Source organism: Solanum pennellii, chromosome 7, assembly GCF_001406875.1.
Source record: "Solanum pennellii chromosome 7, SPENNV200".
In the NCBI taxonomy this organism is placed as follows: domain Eukaryota; kingdom Viridiplantae; phylum Streptophyta; class Magnoliopsida; order Solanales; family Solanaceae; genus Solanum; species Solanum pennellii.
In genome coordinates this window covers 20,622,981-20,640,402 of record NC_028643.1, presented here as the reverse complement: position 1 = coordinate 20,640,402, position 17,422 = coordinate 20,622,981, and the positions used below count along the sequence as shown (strand labels likewise).

Below are 17,422 nucleotides of genomic sequence, written 5' to 3'. Positions count from 1 at the left end.
TAAATAATGAAAAAGTGGTGGAAATAAATGATGATTAATAGTAATTTTGGATCGGAGTGTCACGTTCCGACACGGATTATTGCATCGGAGTGTCACGTTCCGACACAGATTATTGGATCGGAGTGTCATGTTCCGACACAGTATTAGGGGATCGGAGTTTCACGTTCCGAAACACTAACATTAAAGGCAAGAAATCTTGAATTAACTTAATATACTCGAACTCAAAGAATCTAGTTCCCAAAACGAGTATGGTGTAGAGGCATTAGTCCTCATAGGTGTGCTTAATGTTGTGATTGAGGGTGTAACCGTTATGGTGTTGTTGTGTCTATGGTTCACGTGCTTGTTGTTTGCCAACTGTTAAGTATTGTAGTTGGTTTTATACTATTGTTTAATATATCCTGGTTTCTATTTTGAGTTGGCCGATGATACCTACTCAGTACGTGTTCCTTGTACTGACCCCTACTTTTATTTTCTTCTTGTTGTTTTGTGGAGTGCAGCAAGTGCACCATTGACTTCGACTCGTCCTCAACTCTAGCCAATCTTCAGCATATCGATTTCAGGGTGAGCTATTATTCCTAGCTCGGGCTGGATTCTCTTCTTCACGTCTTGATGTCTTTAAAGTTCGGACATGGACCATCTTTTTACTTATTTTAGTTTCTTAAATACTCTTAGACTTAGTAATTTGAGGATAGAATGACTTCCAGATTTTGGGGATGATAAGTATTATACATTAGAAGTTTATTAATTGATTACGTTAATAAGTTTTGGATCTTTCGCATTTTATTTACTATTCAAAATTGATATACTGGAAAATGTTGGGGTTTAGATTGTTGGTTCGCTCACCTAGTAAGATAAGTGTGGGTGCCACTCGCGGCTCGTTTTGGGTCGTGACAGTTTTTTACTTTGCCATTGCAGAATAAAATCAATGCTTTCAAGTTGGACCCCTTCAAGTTCTTTGCTAGTTGTATACTCTGATGATACCAAAGTTAAAGGAGTTCTTGTCATGACCTTCTCAATGTTAGCTGCTTGTTGCGTTTGAACTGTGTTGCGGACATACTATTTTTTTAGTTTATAAGGTAGAGAGGTGGTGCGGTGTGCCACTATCCCTCGGGGATACATTCAATAGTTTATTTGTATGTGCAGATATGGAGCATGAAACAAGATGTCTACTTGAATGATTTGAGAGAACATAGAAAAAGTTTCTATTTGTTTTCTTTTGTTTGTTGATTCATTTTATCAAAACAAACATGAGATGCTGACTTATATGTTTTTGTTAGGAAATACATACCATAAAATAGAGTCCAATTAACACTGGTATGAATAATCTGAATCAACAGTTATCGTTTGCAAGGTATTCAAAATATTTTTACGGTCATATTAAAAATTCTTTCACATGTGGCGGCAACACAAGATTCTCGATTATCTATTACTTTCCCCTGATTTCAGTTCTTTGAGCTTATTTGTTTTATATTATTGGCTGTCTATGTGATACTTCATTTGACTATACCATGAAGCTATGGGATGTTGACCAAGGGCGTCTTTTTCACAACTTTAATAGTCATATGTAATGGGTGTTAAATCATTATGTCTACTTGGAATGGACAGAGGAGACAATAAGGCACTATTAATAAAGTTACACTTATTTAACTGTCAAATGATAGGCTCGAGTAATATATATGGGGTTTGTTTACTAGTTCTCAATTGGACTATCAATATATGTGAATCTTTCTTTTAGATCATAAAATCATTGTTTCATTCTTGTTGAATGTTTTTATTACTAAACAGGTTCTCTTGCATTTTGAATCTAGGAACCTGTTTACTCTATTGCATTTAGTCCGAACAATGAATACAAGGCAAGTAGATGATTGTACAAATGAATGAATATATGGTCAATGAAGAAGGCCAAGATTGTAACAACATATAACGCTGGTGGACGAAAGAGTGTTGGAACAAGTAAGGCGGCAAGGTTGCACCTTGATTCCTAAACAAGAAGGTCTGTGTGTTTGATATGCGATTGTAGACGTTGAGGAGTTCTTCAAAAGGAATTGGGAATTGAATTTTTTTTATTTTACTTAATTTTTATATGCTTATTTGGACATATGGTGTAAGACTTTATTTGGTATCATGTTGTCTTTCATTGTTTTATCAAACATATAGATGTTCTTTTCGGCTTAAAACATAATTAACTTGTCAAAATATTCCAATTAGACCATCTATTAAGTCATGCTTCAATTGGACAGCCTAATTTGAATATCTAAACAGAATATTATGACTTGTTTATAAAGTTGGTTTCAAGCCTGTTTTTTATGATAAAATGATTATGGGCTAGCAACCATGAAAAACTAAAAAAAATCAGTCTAATTTCTGAAAATTTTCCCGAGAATGGAGTCTAAAAATTGTGAGACTATACCTATTACACCCACAGTTTCCTACGAAGGATTTCGTAAAATTTTTCACTTAGGAATAGTTTGAAAGTCATATCAATAAAATATTCATAGGTTAACTATTAATTGGACCCTAAAATTCAAAAATGGATTCTAAGAAAATTTTGAGAATGTACCTATTGTTCCCCCAAATTCATTGCAGAGGGTACTATAAAGATTTTACAAAGAAATTTTCTAGAAGGCATATCACAAAAACGTTCTTCGGCAGACACCAAGAATTAAGAAAATCGCTTAATTCCTATAAATCTCTATATAAGTAAAATAGACACTAAAAATTGTGTGATTCTACATACGAATCCCCCAACTCTCAAGGAAGAGTTCTGTAATGATTTTTCAAAGAAGTCATCTATAAGCCGTATCACCAAACAATTTATGGGCTAACACATAAGAAAAATTTAGAGAATCGCCTAATTCCTGTAAGTTGACCCCTCAATGTCCAAAATGAACAATGATAATTGTGAGACTATACATATATATCCCAAACTAACCATGGTGGATTTTGTAAAGGTTTCATAAAGAAATTGTCTGGAAGATATCCCACTAAAATATTTATGGGCTACTAAATACATAAAATATTGAGAAAATCTCTTAATGCATGTAAATTGACCCTTAATGCACAAAATGGACTCTAAAAATTGTGAGATTTTACATATTTCTTCCATAAATCCATATGGATGGTTCTATAAAGGTTTCACGAAGAAGTCATCTCAAAGTCATATCACCAAAATATTAATGGCTAATACATACGAAAAAAATGAGAGAAATGCCTAATTCGTGTAAATTGAACATTATATGCCCAAAATAAACTCGAAATATTTTGAGGTTGTATGTTGTCCTCTTCCAACTCCCTACGGAGTATTCCGTAAAGGTTCCACAAAAAATATTAATTGTAAGACATATCACCAAAAATAATTTAGGCTAACACACAGGAAAAACTAAGAAAATTTCATATTCCTCTAAATTGGCTCCTAAACACCCAAAATGGACTCTACAAACTGTGAAAACGTAGGTATTGCTCTGCGAAGAAATCATCCGGATTATATATTCATGGGCTTATACCCACTATAATTTAAGAAAATAACATAAAACTTTTTAATTGGCACCTGATGTCCAAAATGGACTCTAATTATTGCGAGACGGTGCATATTGATCCCCCAACTCCCTACGTAGGGTTCCGTAATTGCGTTTGTATAGTATAAGATATATTTATTATCCTAAAAAAACATTCTTTCTGGTGTAGTAAAATATGATAATTGTAATTAAATAAAGACATTTATTATATTTACTACTTTCCCCATGAGTTGGTGGAGTGTTTTTTTAATGATTTGTCCCAATACCTTTTTAATCTTTTTGTGCAAAACTGGAGCTCTTATTTGATTTGCTAAGATGAGTAAGGCTTTAACGTACTTGTGTCACTCCATCTAAATCAAAATGTTGTTGGACGTTCATGCACTAACACTTCCAAACTAAGTAAGTTACATTAGGTGAGATCTAGAAACACTTTTAACCATTTGAACGTCAATATAAATCAAGTAAGTCTCTACCATAGGTCCTTACATTTCTTGGATACTACATTATCTCTCCCTTGGGAACATTTTTCCCCTGATGTAAACAAAGACTCCAAGCTAAGTTAGAAACTCTAGAACAACAGTCCAACCAGCGTTCATATTAAAAAGATGTATAAACCATCGAATCCACAATTCACCATAAGCACATATTCAAAGGAGGAATCTTCAACTACAATTTGAGGCACTTCAAAGCAATATAAGGAAGGAGGAACTACATCTACGAACTCAATATGCTTGCAATACATCATTTCTCATATTCATAGGAGGAATTGCCATCTCCACACAATTACAAGTTCAAGATCAAAACATATATTCCAAATGTAACTTTATTAAACACAATTATGCATCTTCATAAATTTCACCTCATAAGTCAATTATGCAATTATAATTTTAAAAAAGCAATTAAACAAAAGGAGCATATAATTCATGAGAAATTTTATGGTATGCAATAAATGTTCCTTCACATGGACTGACACCACATAATAAAAATCATGGAAAAAACTCATACAGTACACAAAACTCAAAATTCACTACATACTCAAGAGAAACTACTTACCTCAAATTTGAATAGAAGTAAGAGGTAAAATATTAGGATAACGGGACATTATATCGGCGTTCGTTTCCAATGTATCACTCTCAACAAGATGGTTCCTCCTTAGAACCTTAACGGAAGCTATCTCTGTATTCCTCAATATCTTTACTTGCCAACTGGAACCTCTTCATAAATAAGGTTTTCATGACCTCCTAATCTTTCTAAATGGAGGATAGATACCGATCACCTATGCATTTCTTAAGCATTGATACATCGAACACAGGGTGAATCGGAGCCATCTAATTTGGCAAACTCAACTCATAGGAAACCATTACAACATGCTCTAAGATTTCTTAGCGGCCCAAATAATGAGGACTAAATTTCCCCTTTTTGCCAAACCTCATTACCCCTTTCGTTGGTTAGATCTTCAAGTATATAAAATCATCTATCTCAAATTCAAGGTCCCTTTTTCTAATGTCGGCCTAGGATTTTTGAAGATTCTGGTTCGTGTTCAACCTATCTATGTAGACACGCCATTTTTGACCGAATTTAAGTTTATACCCTTTTTAGAGCTTAAATATTTTTTATAAATATTTTGAGTTTTATCTTATTTTATTATGTTTACTGTTAAAAGATATAAAAACCACAAAAAATAGAATCACACTTTAAGGTATACTTTTATTTATCCATTCAATGTTTTAATAAATTAGTGATTTTAATTTTTATATTTATTTAATCTAGCTATTTAATTTTTCTTAATTAATATTATTATTTTTTTATAACCAAAAAAAATAATTAAATTAAATTAACCTACCCATTATCTCACCCCCCACTTCACCATTTCTCTCCACTCACCCCACACCTCACTCCGCTAATCCAACTCTTCCATACGCACATACACATATATACATAACTATATATAAATTAATAAAAGGAGGGAGAAAAAAATCAGCTACAAAGGGAGGAAAAAGAAAAATTAGCAAACGAAAAAGAGCAAAAAGAAAACAAAAAGGGAAAAGAGGAAAAAAAGAAGAAGAAACAACAAAGAAAACTTTTCATTTATTTTCTGAAGAACACACGCACAAAAAAAAAACTAAAAAATAGTGGAGTTCGAGGTTTCAAGATTGTGGTTCCTAGATTCTTTCTTTTCGAGAAATAATTTCCATAAGAGGTAATACTTAATTTTATTTTGTATTGGTTTTATGTCATGATAATGCGAGAATGGATTGCAATATATTTATGTTGTTAAATTTCGCATGTGTTTAAACCATTAATATTATTGATGTAAGTATATGAAGTATGTTCAAATATTTCATATCAACTTTATGTTTAGATCCTTTGTATCGTTATATTTAGTGTGAAATTGTTATAACAAACCGTGATTTATTTCATATTTAAATAACTCATGGTTTATTTTATGTTTAAGTAAAATTATTGTCCAAGTCATTTTAATATTTCATATTTAGTTTTATAATGATAACATGTGTAGCTATTTTGTAAATATATTAATTTTAGTTAGTAGGATGTTCGTTTAATTTTAGTGACGTAAAAAAATTGAATAAAAATGCAAGAAAAACAAAAAACAAAAAACAAAAAATAAAATAATAATAAAAAGAAAAAGGAAAAGGAAAAGTTAAAAATAAAATGTGAGAAAGAATAATAAAAAAGGGGAAAAAAGAAAACAGAAGGAAAAAATAACAGAAAAAGAAGTATAAAAAAAATATTTAAAAAAAAGGCAATTGAAGAGGAAATAATTTTTTTTAAAAGTTTCTTTGTCCAAACAGAAAAAAATTAAGTTAAATAAAAATAAAACAAATAAAACTTTGAAAGTATAAATTATAATAATAATAATAATAATAATAATAATAAAATAATAATTATAGTAAAAGGTAAAAAGAGAAAAAAAGAAGCGTAAAAAAAAATAACAAAAGAAAAAGTAAAATAAAGAAAATCTTATTTTATTCTTCTTTGTCTGATTTGATTTATATGTATATATATATTTTTAATGAAAGGGCATAGATTAATAAAATAAGGTAGTTTTAATATACTTAAATAAATCAAAGAACGAGGGTTAATACATTTGTTTTAACAATAGAATTTTAAAAAAATTAGTTTAAGTCACAAAAGACCATAAAGCAACCGTGGTAGAACCACGGGACTCGAGGGATGCCTAATACCTTTCCCTCGGTCAACAGAATTCCTTACCCTAACTGGATCGCAGACCAAAACTAAAAAAGTCATTTCCTTTTGGTTAGAGATTAATAAAAAGTGACTCATTCAATTCAAGTGGCGACCCTAAAAAAATCAAAATAATCCCTTGATTAATAACGTTACTTAAATTGGAAAAACCCTTACGCCGCTGCGCAAAAAAGGGGTGTGACATCTCTGGCGACTCTGCTTAAGACTATCATGTACATTATTTGTGTTACTTGTTGCATTATTGGGAAGACTATACAAATGTTGATCGGCTTTAGATGAGTGAATTATAACAAAACAATAATTATAATGAAAAATATAAAATTAAAGTTTTGACGTATTCCTTTTATTAAACACAATTTTCTCTATCAAAATTTATATTTCTTTTAAAATTAGAAAAATCTATCATTTCCATCAAGTTTCTATATAAAAATAAAAAAGATTGGAAATTTAATTAACAAAAATAAAATACAATCAAATATACTAATATTTTTAGTTTTGGAAAAATTTTGAGGGCTACTTATATATATATATATATATATATATATATATATTTTCTCATTCTTCCTTTAATAACCATATTTTTTATAAATAAATAAACAAATAAAAATAAAATAAACATAGAAAAATAAAAAAAATTAATTTTTGTGTTTATGATTTTTACGTTATTCTTATTAAAAAAATATATTTTATTAAGACTAATTTGTCACTATCATAATATAGGAAAATATGAGTCCATATGGAAAGGGAGATAAGAGACAAAGGGAGGATCAATCACCTCGATTCATGATATTGGATAAGGCCCCGACACTCTTGACGACATGGTACGAAAATATGACAAACCATGGACAAGGAATGATGTTCAAACGCCTGGGATTTCTACGAAGCCTTTTGTATGTTGAGCCACGACGAGATTTGATAGAAGCACTAGTGCATTGTTGGGACCCGTTAAGGAATTTATTCTGTTTTTCTGGTTGTGAACTCACCCCCACCCTTGAGGAGATAGGGGCATTCATTTTAAAGGGTAAACATCTTCACAAAGGAGAGTCTATGATACCAAAACATATTAATGGGAGGAGGTTTCTAGAATTACTGCATATAAATGAGAATGATGGATGTGGTTGTCTCTATAATGGATGGGTTCCATTATAATTTTTGTACAAAAGATATGGCAAAAGTGATGGATTCGAAGTGTATGGAAAGAAACTCCATAATAATGGGTGTCGTCTGACCTTGCAAGCACACAATTATGATGCCTTTGTGGTGGCTTTTTTGGGGATCATGATATTTCCAAAAAGGGAGGAAAGATTAGCATTAACTTGGCTGCAGTCATACAGTTTTAGAGAAAAAGCCTAATATCACCCTCGTATCAATGGTTTTGGCAGGCATCTATCGTGGTTTAACAATTTGCAAGGATGGAAAAGACTACTTTGAGGGACGCAATATGTTATTACAACTATGGATGATTTAACACATTCGTCATCACCCTTATGCAGTGGACTTTAAAATAGAATGGAATGATTATATTGGAGGCCACAAAGAAAGAATCAAAGATCATATTTTTCCGAAGGGTATTGAAGCGTGTAAGCAACACCTCAATAATCTGACTGTTGACAAGATTGTGTGGAATTATCATTGGTTTCCATCGGCCGAGGTGATATACATGTCTACTTTTCGATCATTTATCGTCTTAATGGGTCTTCGAGGTGTCCAAACTTACATGCCACTTAGAGTTATGCGACAACTTGAGCAACGCCAGTTTCTACCACCTAATAAAGATATGGGGGAATTCATGTATGAGTTTCATCCCGAGATACCTTTAAGAAAATCGGAGATATTTAAGATTTGGGGGGGATGCATACTCTCAAGTCCCCACGATATGATGAAGGTTCGCACAAGAGGCGAGGTGGACCAAGCTTACTTAGAGTGGGTTCATGATCAGGTCCTTCCTAAGGTTATGCCAAAAGGGTCAATAAAAGGACCTATAGATCGACAAGCAGAAATTGAGTTTAAGATTAAGCAAGCTCGCGTCAAAGTTGAAAGAAGCTATAAATGTACTCTAGATATCCTAAGTAATTACCTTTAAAACGCTAAAGAGGAGTTGTCCCAACGTGGTGCGATATTTGAAGTTAGAGTTAGAAAACACCGTTCTACCATTCTGACCTTACAAGAAGACTTGGACATTGCCACAGGCACTATGGAGCAACAGGAAGAGGAGTATAAGAAAGAAAAGGCCCATCTTATCTGCGCACAGTCTAGACTCCAAACTCAAGTTAAAGCCTCTATGGAACGGGAAAGAATAATAGCATGGCATTTCAGTGCTTATCAGGTAGACTGTGAGATTGAGAGAGGTCAGAGAATAGACGAGCGAGATGCACTGCACCTTCAAATTGAAGATCTCCAAGAACAAAGGTAAAAATTGATGCATGAAGTCAATACTGCTCACCACTTGATACAGAATTGTTATAACAATATGGATGAATCTAGAGACTGAATACTACAACTCAGGGATGAACTCAATAATGTTTATGCTAGATATTTACACCAGAACGATGAGAGGTTGGGCCAACAGGCCCGTGCTTTGTCTCCATATCTACCGAAAGTGTTGGTTAAGATTTATAAGGGTATTGGAGATGATTAAGATTCGAGGATTCAGTTTCTTTTCGATTCTATTTTCTTAGTAGTGATTATTTCATTTTTTTCTCTTTCTTTCTTTTTCGTTTTGTTATTTTATATCATTTAGAGTCTATCTAAGTCCTAGGTGCTTCTGTTGTTTTAGGTTTTATTCAAATCACTGTTTTAGAAATATTTTAAAATGAATGAAAAAGAATTGTTTTTGGTCACCTTATATGCATATGTCATGCTAAAAAAGTAATATCTTTCTCGAACTACGCAACATTTGATTCTTGGGCCAAACATGATACGTAGGCAACCCAGGGGTTCGATCCAAATTAGTTTTTTCTTTCTTCTCTCTCTGAAAAAAATCAAAAAAATAATCATAAAATAATAATAATAATAATAATAATGATGATGATGATAAAAATAATTAAGTAAATAAATAAATAATAATAATAAAATAATAAAAAACTAAGGAAGATAAGAATGCCTAGGTAAGCCGTGATGAAACAGAAGGTCCTCCATATCAGAAGTATGTATGTGGATGCAATGTTCATAATTTCTTAATGCTAATCAGTTTGTTACTCCATTCTGAGAGAGAGAGAGAGAGAGAGAGAGAGAGAGCGAAAGAGAGTGAAATAAGAGAGATATACTAGGTTAAAGGTAGTTGTTTGTGGTTAAACTGGCATCAAATCCTTACAATACAAGATCGAAAGGGAAACAGAAAATGGCCCCCAAAGACAGAAATGAATCGGACAATGATGAGATCCAAAACAAGATGAATTCACAAGTAACACGGACAACAGAAGAGATAAGGGCATTAAAACAACAAATGGCAGAGATGTACGAGGTTTGGATGAGTGGACAACCTCCACCGTCTTCAATTCGGGACTATTTTAATACAAAGATGTCTCCCCCTATCTAGGTGTTGGTAAGCGCTCCGATATATCCCCCTGGATTCGGCCCCTATGCTAACACATCCAATGTCGCTGGAACTTCTATGGTGCACCCTTTGAATACACCTATGATAAGTAATCCACTCTTTGTGTCAACTGCCTAGACTAACAGCGTCCCGCAACCAACGATTGTGCCCAAATCCAACCGCGATCCTCCGCCCAAAGTTCGGCGTGATCACAGTTACACTCTTTAAGAGGCCATTAAAATTCAAATCTCTCATCCCCACATTCATTAATATAGTTCCCCTGTCGAAATTGAGTAGTTGGTCAAGAATGAGAACATGAGGAAATGACTAAGAAAATGAAGAGTTTGGAACAAAGTATAAGAGATATGAAAGGACTAGGAGGCCACAAAGGCATCTCGTTCAGTGACTTGTGTATGTTTTCTCACGTCCATTTGCCTGCTGGTTTTTAAACTCCAATGTTTGAGAAACACGATGGTCACGGAGACCTCATAAGTCATCTAAAGAGATATTGCAACCAATTGAGGGGTGCAGAGGGCAAAGAAGAATTACTTATGGACTATTTTGGGAAAGCTTAGTAGGGATTGCATTTGAATGGTTAATAGATTAGGATATCACCAACTAGCACAAATAGGATGATTTGGCTCGATGTTTGTACAACAATTCCAATATAATATTGACATTGTGCCAGATTGCTTCTAGTTAGCCAACATGAGGAAAAATACCACGGAAAATTGTAGTGAATATGCTATCAGATGGAGGGAAGAAGTTGCTATGGTTAAACCACCGATGAAGGAGTCAGAGATTATTAACATTTTTCTCCAGGAGCAAGAACCTGATCACTTTCACTATCTGCTTTCTTTCGTCGGGAAGACATTCGCTGAAGTTATTAAGGTAGGGGAAATGGTGGAAAATGACATTAAGTCTGAAAAAATTGTAAGTCAAACTGCCTTAAAAGCCACAACACAAGTGCTTCAAAATGGTTCTGGAAATATTAGCGGGAAGAAGAGAAGGGAGGAAGTGGCCACTATTGTATCAGCGCCTAGGACTCATGTCCAGGATAATTCCCCACAAATCTATTTACCTTCCCAAGTTCCACAATATTCTGTCTCATACACTCCATATCATGTTTAGAATGCACAACCAATTGCACCCCCTTCTTATCCACAATGGCGTGCACCAACTCCACAAAATAATCCATCACCCCCACAAGTTCATCAAAATACTGCTAGAATTCCTTTCCGTCCTAGACCATAATATAATAAGGGAAATGGTGTTAAAGATGAGTTCACTCCTATTGGGGAGTCGTATGCTAGATTGTTCCAAAAAAATTAAGGACGTTGAATGTTTTGAGTCCTATTGAGAGAAAGATGTTGAATCCTCCCCCGAGAAATTTGGATTATTCTCAACATTGCGCATATTGTTCTAATGCCCCAAGGCACAACATAGAGAGATATTTATATTTGAAAAGGGGCATTCAGGATTTGATCGATTCTAATCGAATTATAGTTGAAAGTCTGAGTGGACCCAACATCAATCAAAATCCATTGCTGAGGCATACTGAAACAAACATGCTAGAAATGGTGAAGTGTCACGAAGAGTTTGCGTCTCCATATAAGCCAATCCTTAAGGTTGGAATTGGCATAGGCAAGTCGGCAAATGTTGTTGATTTAACAAAATGATGCCTTTAGGGGCGGAAAGTAGGTTAGAAAAGTTGAGTCCATCAAACACACCCATCTTAACTGTGAAAGTAGTCCTTGAAGATGTTTGGGCAAGTCCGGATAAGGCAAGATCGTTTGTCCCAAAAAGGCCAAACAAGACTATCATGATCGTGGAAGGGGCCCATATTCCTCCACTGATTATCAAGCTAGTATCCCAGCTCCCAATGACTAACCCTTAAGTTGTTTCTTGGAATTATGAGCCTACTTTCGTGACATACAAGGGAAAAGAAATTAATGAAGAAATAGAAGAAGTAGGAGGAATAACCCGTTCAGGAAGATGTTATGTCCCGATGGAATTAGGAAAACTAAAAATGACCACATACAAATGAAGAGTCCGGTCACTGAAGGAGAGGCAGAGGAATTCCTAAGGAAGATGAAACTATCAGACTACTCCGTGGTGGAACAATTAAGAAAAACTCCACCCCCAATCTCTTTGTTATCTTTGCTAATACATTCTGATGAACATCGTAAGACTGTAATGAAAATTTTGACGAAGCACATTTTCCTAGTAAAGTTATAAAGAGTCAGTTAGAGAAGATTGCTGGGAGAATATTTGAGGTAAACCGCATCACCTTTTCAGATGATGAACTACCCAAAGAAGGTACAGGACATAACCAAGGCCTCTATATCACTGTAAAGTGTGAGCATTCATATGTAACTCGAGTTGTAATTGATGGAGGATCTGGAGCAAATATTTTTCCTTAATCAACTCTACAGAAATTGACTGTTAGTGCTGAAAGGGTTCGACCCAACATTGTATGTGTTAGAGCTTTTGATGGGTCAAAAACATATGTCATTTGTGAGATTGAGCTCGTACTAACAATAGGGCCTGTGGATTTCACTGTGAATTTAAGTGTTGGATATCAACGCGTCCTACAATCTATTGTTGGGGAGGACATGGGTGCATAGGGCTGGAGCAGTCCCCTCAATGTTGCATCAAATGATTATGTTTGAATACGACCGACAAGAGGTGATTGTTCATCGTGAGCGGGATTTGTCAATCTACAAAGACTCTTCCTTCCCTTTAATTAGTCGAATAATGAGAATGAGGCACTGGTTTATCAAGCTTTTGAGGTAGTGGGTGTTGAGCATGTCCTCGAGGGGAGTGTCATCTCAAAACTAATTCTTTTCCCATCGCGTCTGTAATGGAGGTGAATGAATTGCTGAAACATGGGTTTGAGCCGGGTAAAGGCTTAGGTATCTTTTCGTAAGGGAGAGCTTATCCAGTGAGTCTACGAAAGAGCATCGGTACTTTTGGCTTAGGCTACCAACCTAGAGTCGAGGACAAAATGAAGGCAAAGAAGAATAAGAGAGATGTATGGTCACTTACCAATCCTATACAACCAATCTACAAATCTTTCATCAAAGCCCGCGCAACAGAATCTTATCAATCATCTTTTCTAGAGCCAGTGATGAAAGTAAGAGAAGAAATGATCAACTATTTTCAAGATTTATCTGTCGAGGTTGATATGGCGGAACTCGGAGAAGGCACTAGCGACACAGATGTGCAATTCATTGGTCCTGATGTCCACCTAAACAATTGGGAGGCCACCCCTCTCCCCGTTAAAGACGAGTCTTGGTAGTCTGTCTTATTTTTTCTTTTGTCTCGGATTCATTCAAGGATAATTCGGATTTTATCTTGTTGTTTTATTTCGAAAACTCTAGTTCCCTTTTCAATAGGATGTAATTGCATCTTTATTTCAGTCTAATATATTTGTTCGTTTTCTATTATACAGTTCTTTCTATGCCGATTCTAGTGATATGACATGCATGCAGAATTTTTTGCCAGATCTTATTATCGAATCTAATCTTCGACCTAATATTGAAATAATAAGTCAAGAAATCGAATATGATGAATACAGAGTATTTGAAGAAGTAAGGAGGGATTTTAATCATTTTGTGAATAAGTCAAATCCAAACATGAGTGAAACTTAGACGATAAATTTGGGGGATCAGGAAATTATTAAGGAGACTAAGATAAGCATACATGTTCGACATCAAAAGTACGATATAATCCACGCCCTGTTTGATTACAAAGATGTTTTTGCGTCATCTTATGATGACATGCCTAAATTAAGCACTGACATGGTTGTTCACAAGTTGGCAATTGATCGTATTTTTCCTCCGATAAAGCAGAAGTTGAGAAAACTCGAAACCGACATGAGTGTAATAATTAAAGAAGAGATCACAAAACAACTTGAGGCCAAAGTCATTCAAGTCTCTCAATATCCTTGGTTAGCAAATATTGTACCCGTCCGTAAGAAAGACACAAAGTTCAAATGTGTGTTGATTATCGTGATTTGAACAAAGAAAGTCCAATAGATGATTTTTCTTTGCTTAACATCCATATTTTATTGGACAATTGTGCTAAACATGAGGTTGCATCTTTTGTGGATTGTTATGCGGGTTACATCAGATTATTATGGATGACGAAGATGCAGAAAAAAACATCTTTTATCACTCCATGGGGTACATATTGTTATCGTGTTATGCCTTTTGGATTAAAAAATGTAGGGGAAACTTATATAAGAGCAATGACAACCATGTTTCACGATATGATGCACAGAGAAATCGAAGTTTATGTGGATGATGTTATCATTAAATCTAAAAAACAGTCAAATCATGTGAAAGACTTAAGGAGATTCTTCGAAAGGCTCCGCAAGTATAATCTCAAGCTTAATCCTGCAAAATGTGTATTTGGAGTACCATCAGGGAAGATTATGGGTTTATAGTCAGTCGAAGAGGTATCGAGTTGGATTGTTCAAAAATAAAAGCAATTCAAGAATGGTCACCTCCAAAGAACAAAACTGACGTTATGAGCATTCTAGGAAGGTTAAACTACATCAGCAGATTCATTGCTCAACTCACAACAACTTGTGAGCCTATCTTTAAGTTGTTGAAAAAGAATTCCACAGTCGAGTGGACCGAAGAATGTCGAGAAGCTTTTGAAAGAATTAAGAATTACCTATCGAATCCCCCTGTGTTGGTTCCTCCCGAGCGGGGAAGACCTTTGATATTGTATATGTCAGTACAGGATAATTTTTTTGGTTGTGTACTGGGTCAGCATGATGACACTGGGATGAAAGAGCGGGCCATTTATTACATCAGCAAGAAATTTACCGTCTGTGAAGCGAAGTACACCCTTCTTGAAAGAATGTGTTGTGCCCTAACTTGGGTAGCACATTAGTTGAAACATTATCTTTCATCCTGTACTACTTATCTCATCTCTTGTATTGATCCATTGAAATATATTTTTCAAAATCCCATGCCTACAGGTAGGCTTGAGAAATGGCAAATATTGCTCACAGAGTTTGACATTATCTATGTAAGGCGGACCACTATGAAAGCTCAAGCATTGGCAGATCATTTGGCAGAGAACCCTATTGATGAAGAATATGAACCACTTAAAACCTATTTTCCAGACGAAGAGATATCTTGTATCGATGAAGTTATTCACGATAACAATCAAGGTTGGAAGTTATTTTTTGATGGTGCCTCTAACAAGAAAAGAGTTGGAATAGGAGTTGTTTCTTATGTCTGAATCAGGGGAGTATTACCCTATATCAGCCCAACTTAGATTCTATTGTACTAATAATATGTCTGAGTATGAAGCGTGCATTTTGGGCCTGAGGTTAGCTGTTGACATGGGCATCCAAGAATTCATAGTGCTAGGATACTCATACTTACTAGTTCAACAAATTTAAGGAGAATGGGAAACTCGAGACCCAAAGCTCATACCATATCAACATTGTTTACAAGGTGTTTTTCAACGACTCGTGTCGATTAAGTTTAGGCACAATTCTAGAGTGCACAATGAGATCGCAGATGCATTGGCCACTTTATCTTCGATGCTCCAGCACCCTGATGACGCTCATATCGACCCTTATACATACAAATTCGTGAACAACATTCTTATTGAAACATGATTTAGGAGGAATTCTATGGTAATACTTGGTTTCATGATATCAAAACATATGTTCAGTCTGGAGAATGTCTGTCGGATGTAACTAGTAATCAAAAAAGGACTATTCGACGAATAACAAGGGGTTTTTTCCGTAAGCGGAGGCATACTGTACAAGAAGACACCCGATTTAGGTCTTCTAAGGTGTGACAATGCTCAAGAGGCTTCCACAATCATAATTGAAGTACACTCAGGAGTATGTGGACCTCATATGAATGGATATGTTCTAGCCAAGAAGATACTTTGAGCAGGATATTATTGGCTCACCATGGAGCGGGACTCCATACAATTTGTTCGTAAATGTCATGAATGTCAAATATATGGTGATTTGATACATTCTCTCCCTTCTGAGTTGCATGCAATGTCTGCTCCATGGCCTTTCGTGGGATGGGGAATGGATGTGATTGGACCGATAGAACCAAAAGCATCGAATGATCACAGTTTCATCTTGGTGGCCATTGATTATTTTACAAAGTGCGTGGAAGCAGTAACTTTCAAGTCAGTGACCAAGAAGGTCGTGGTGGATTTCATCCATTTCAACATCATCTGTCGGTTTGGTATTCCAAAGGTGATTATAACTAATAACGCCGCAAATATTAACAACCACTTAATGCAAGAGGTATTCTACCAGCTTAAGATTGAGCATCGTAATTTGACTTTGTATCGCCCAAAGGAAAATGGGGTTTTAGAAGCTGCTATCAAAAATATAAAAAAGATACTTCGTAAGATGGTGTAAAGTTCTCGACAATGGCATGAAAAGTTGCCTTTTGCTTTGTTGGGTTATCGCACTACAGTCCGTACGTCAGTGGGCGCTACCCCATTTTCACTAGTATACGGGACTGAGGCAGTTATACCTGCAGAGATTGAGATCCCATCTTTACGAATTATTTTGGAGGCTGAAATTGATGATGATGAGTGGATCAAAACTCAGTTAGAGAAATTAAGTTTGATTGATAAGAAGCGTCTGACATTAGTATATCATGGACAATTATATCAGAAACGAATGGCACGAGCATACAATACAAAAGTGCGTCCTAGACATTTTGAAGAGGGTCAATTAGTGTTGAGACGCATTTTGCCACATCATGTCGAAACCAAAGGCATATTTTCTCCAAATTGGAAAGGACCATTCGTTGTTAAAAGGGTATTACCCAATGGTTCTCTTCACTTAGCAGATATAGAAGGCAATGTGATACAAATGATCGTCAATGCTGATGCTGTGAAAAGATATTATATATGATTTTATTTTCGACATTAGTAACCCTTATGTTTGGGATTTACATTTCAAGGGTTGATTCAATGGAATCTCTTGGTTATGCTGTTTCCTTGAACTTTAAAAAAAACAAATTGCTTGAACTACGTTCGACCTGATTCTTGTTTCTGCAAGATATGTAGGCAGCCCTAATGTTGGGTTTGGTTTAACCACATACAAATCCAAAAATTCATATTGTAGTAAATTGGGGGA

General features: G+C 35.0%; 1 protein-coding gene across 1 annotated transcript; it reads left to right on the top strand.

The window, feature by feature from the left end:
• Positions 1-16,225: 16,225 nt before the first annotated feature.
• Positions 16,226-17,197, top strand: LOC107024905. Its single transcript, XM_015225831.1, has 2 exons — positions 16,226-16,679; positions 16,752-17,197. Exons 1-2 carry the CDS (start codon positions 16,226-16,228, stop codon positions 17,195-17,197), a joined length of 900 nt encoding a protein of 299 aa, XP_015081317.1.
• The last annotated feature ends 225 nt before the right edge of the window (positions 17,198-17,422 follow it).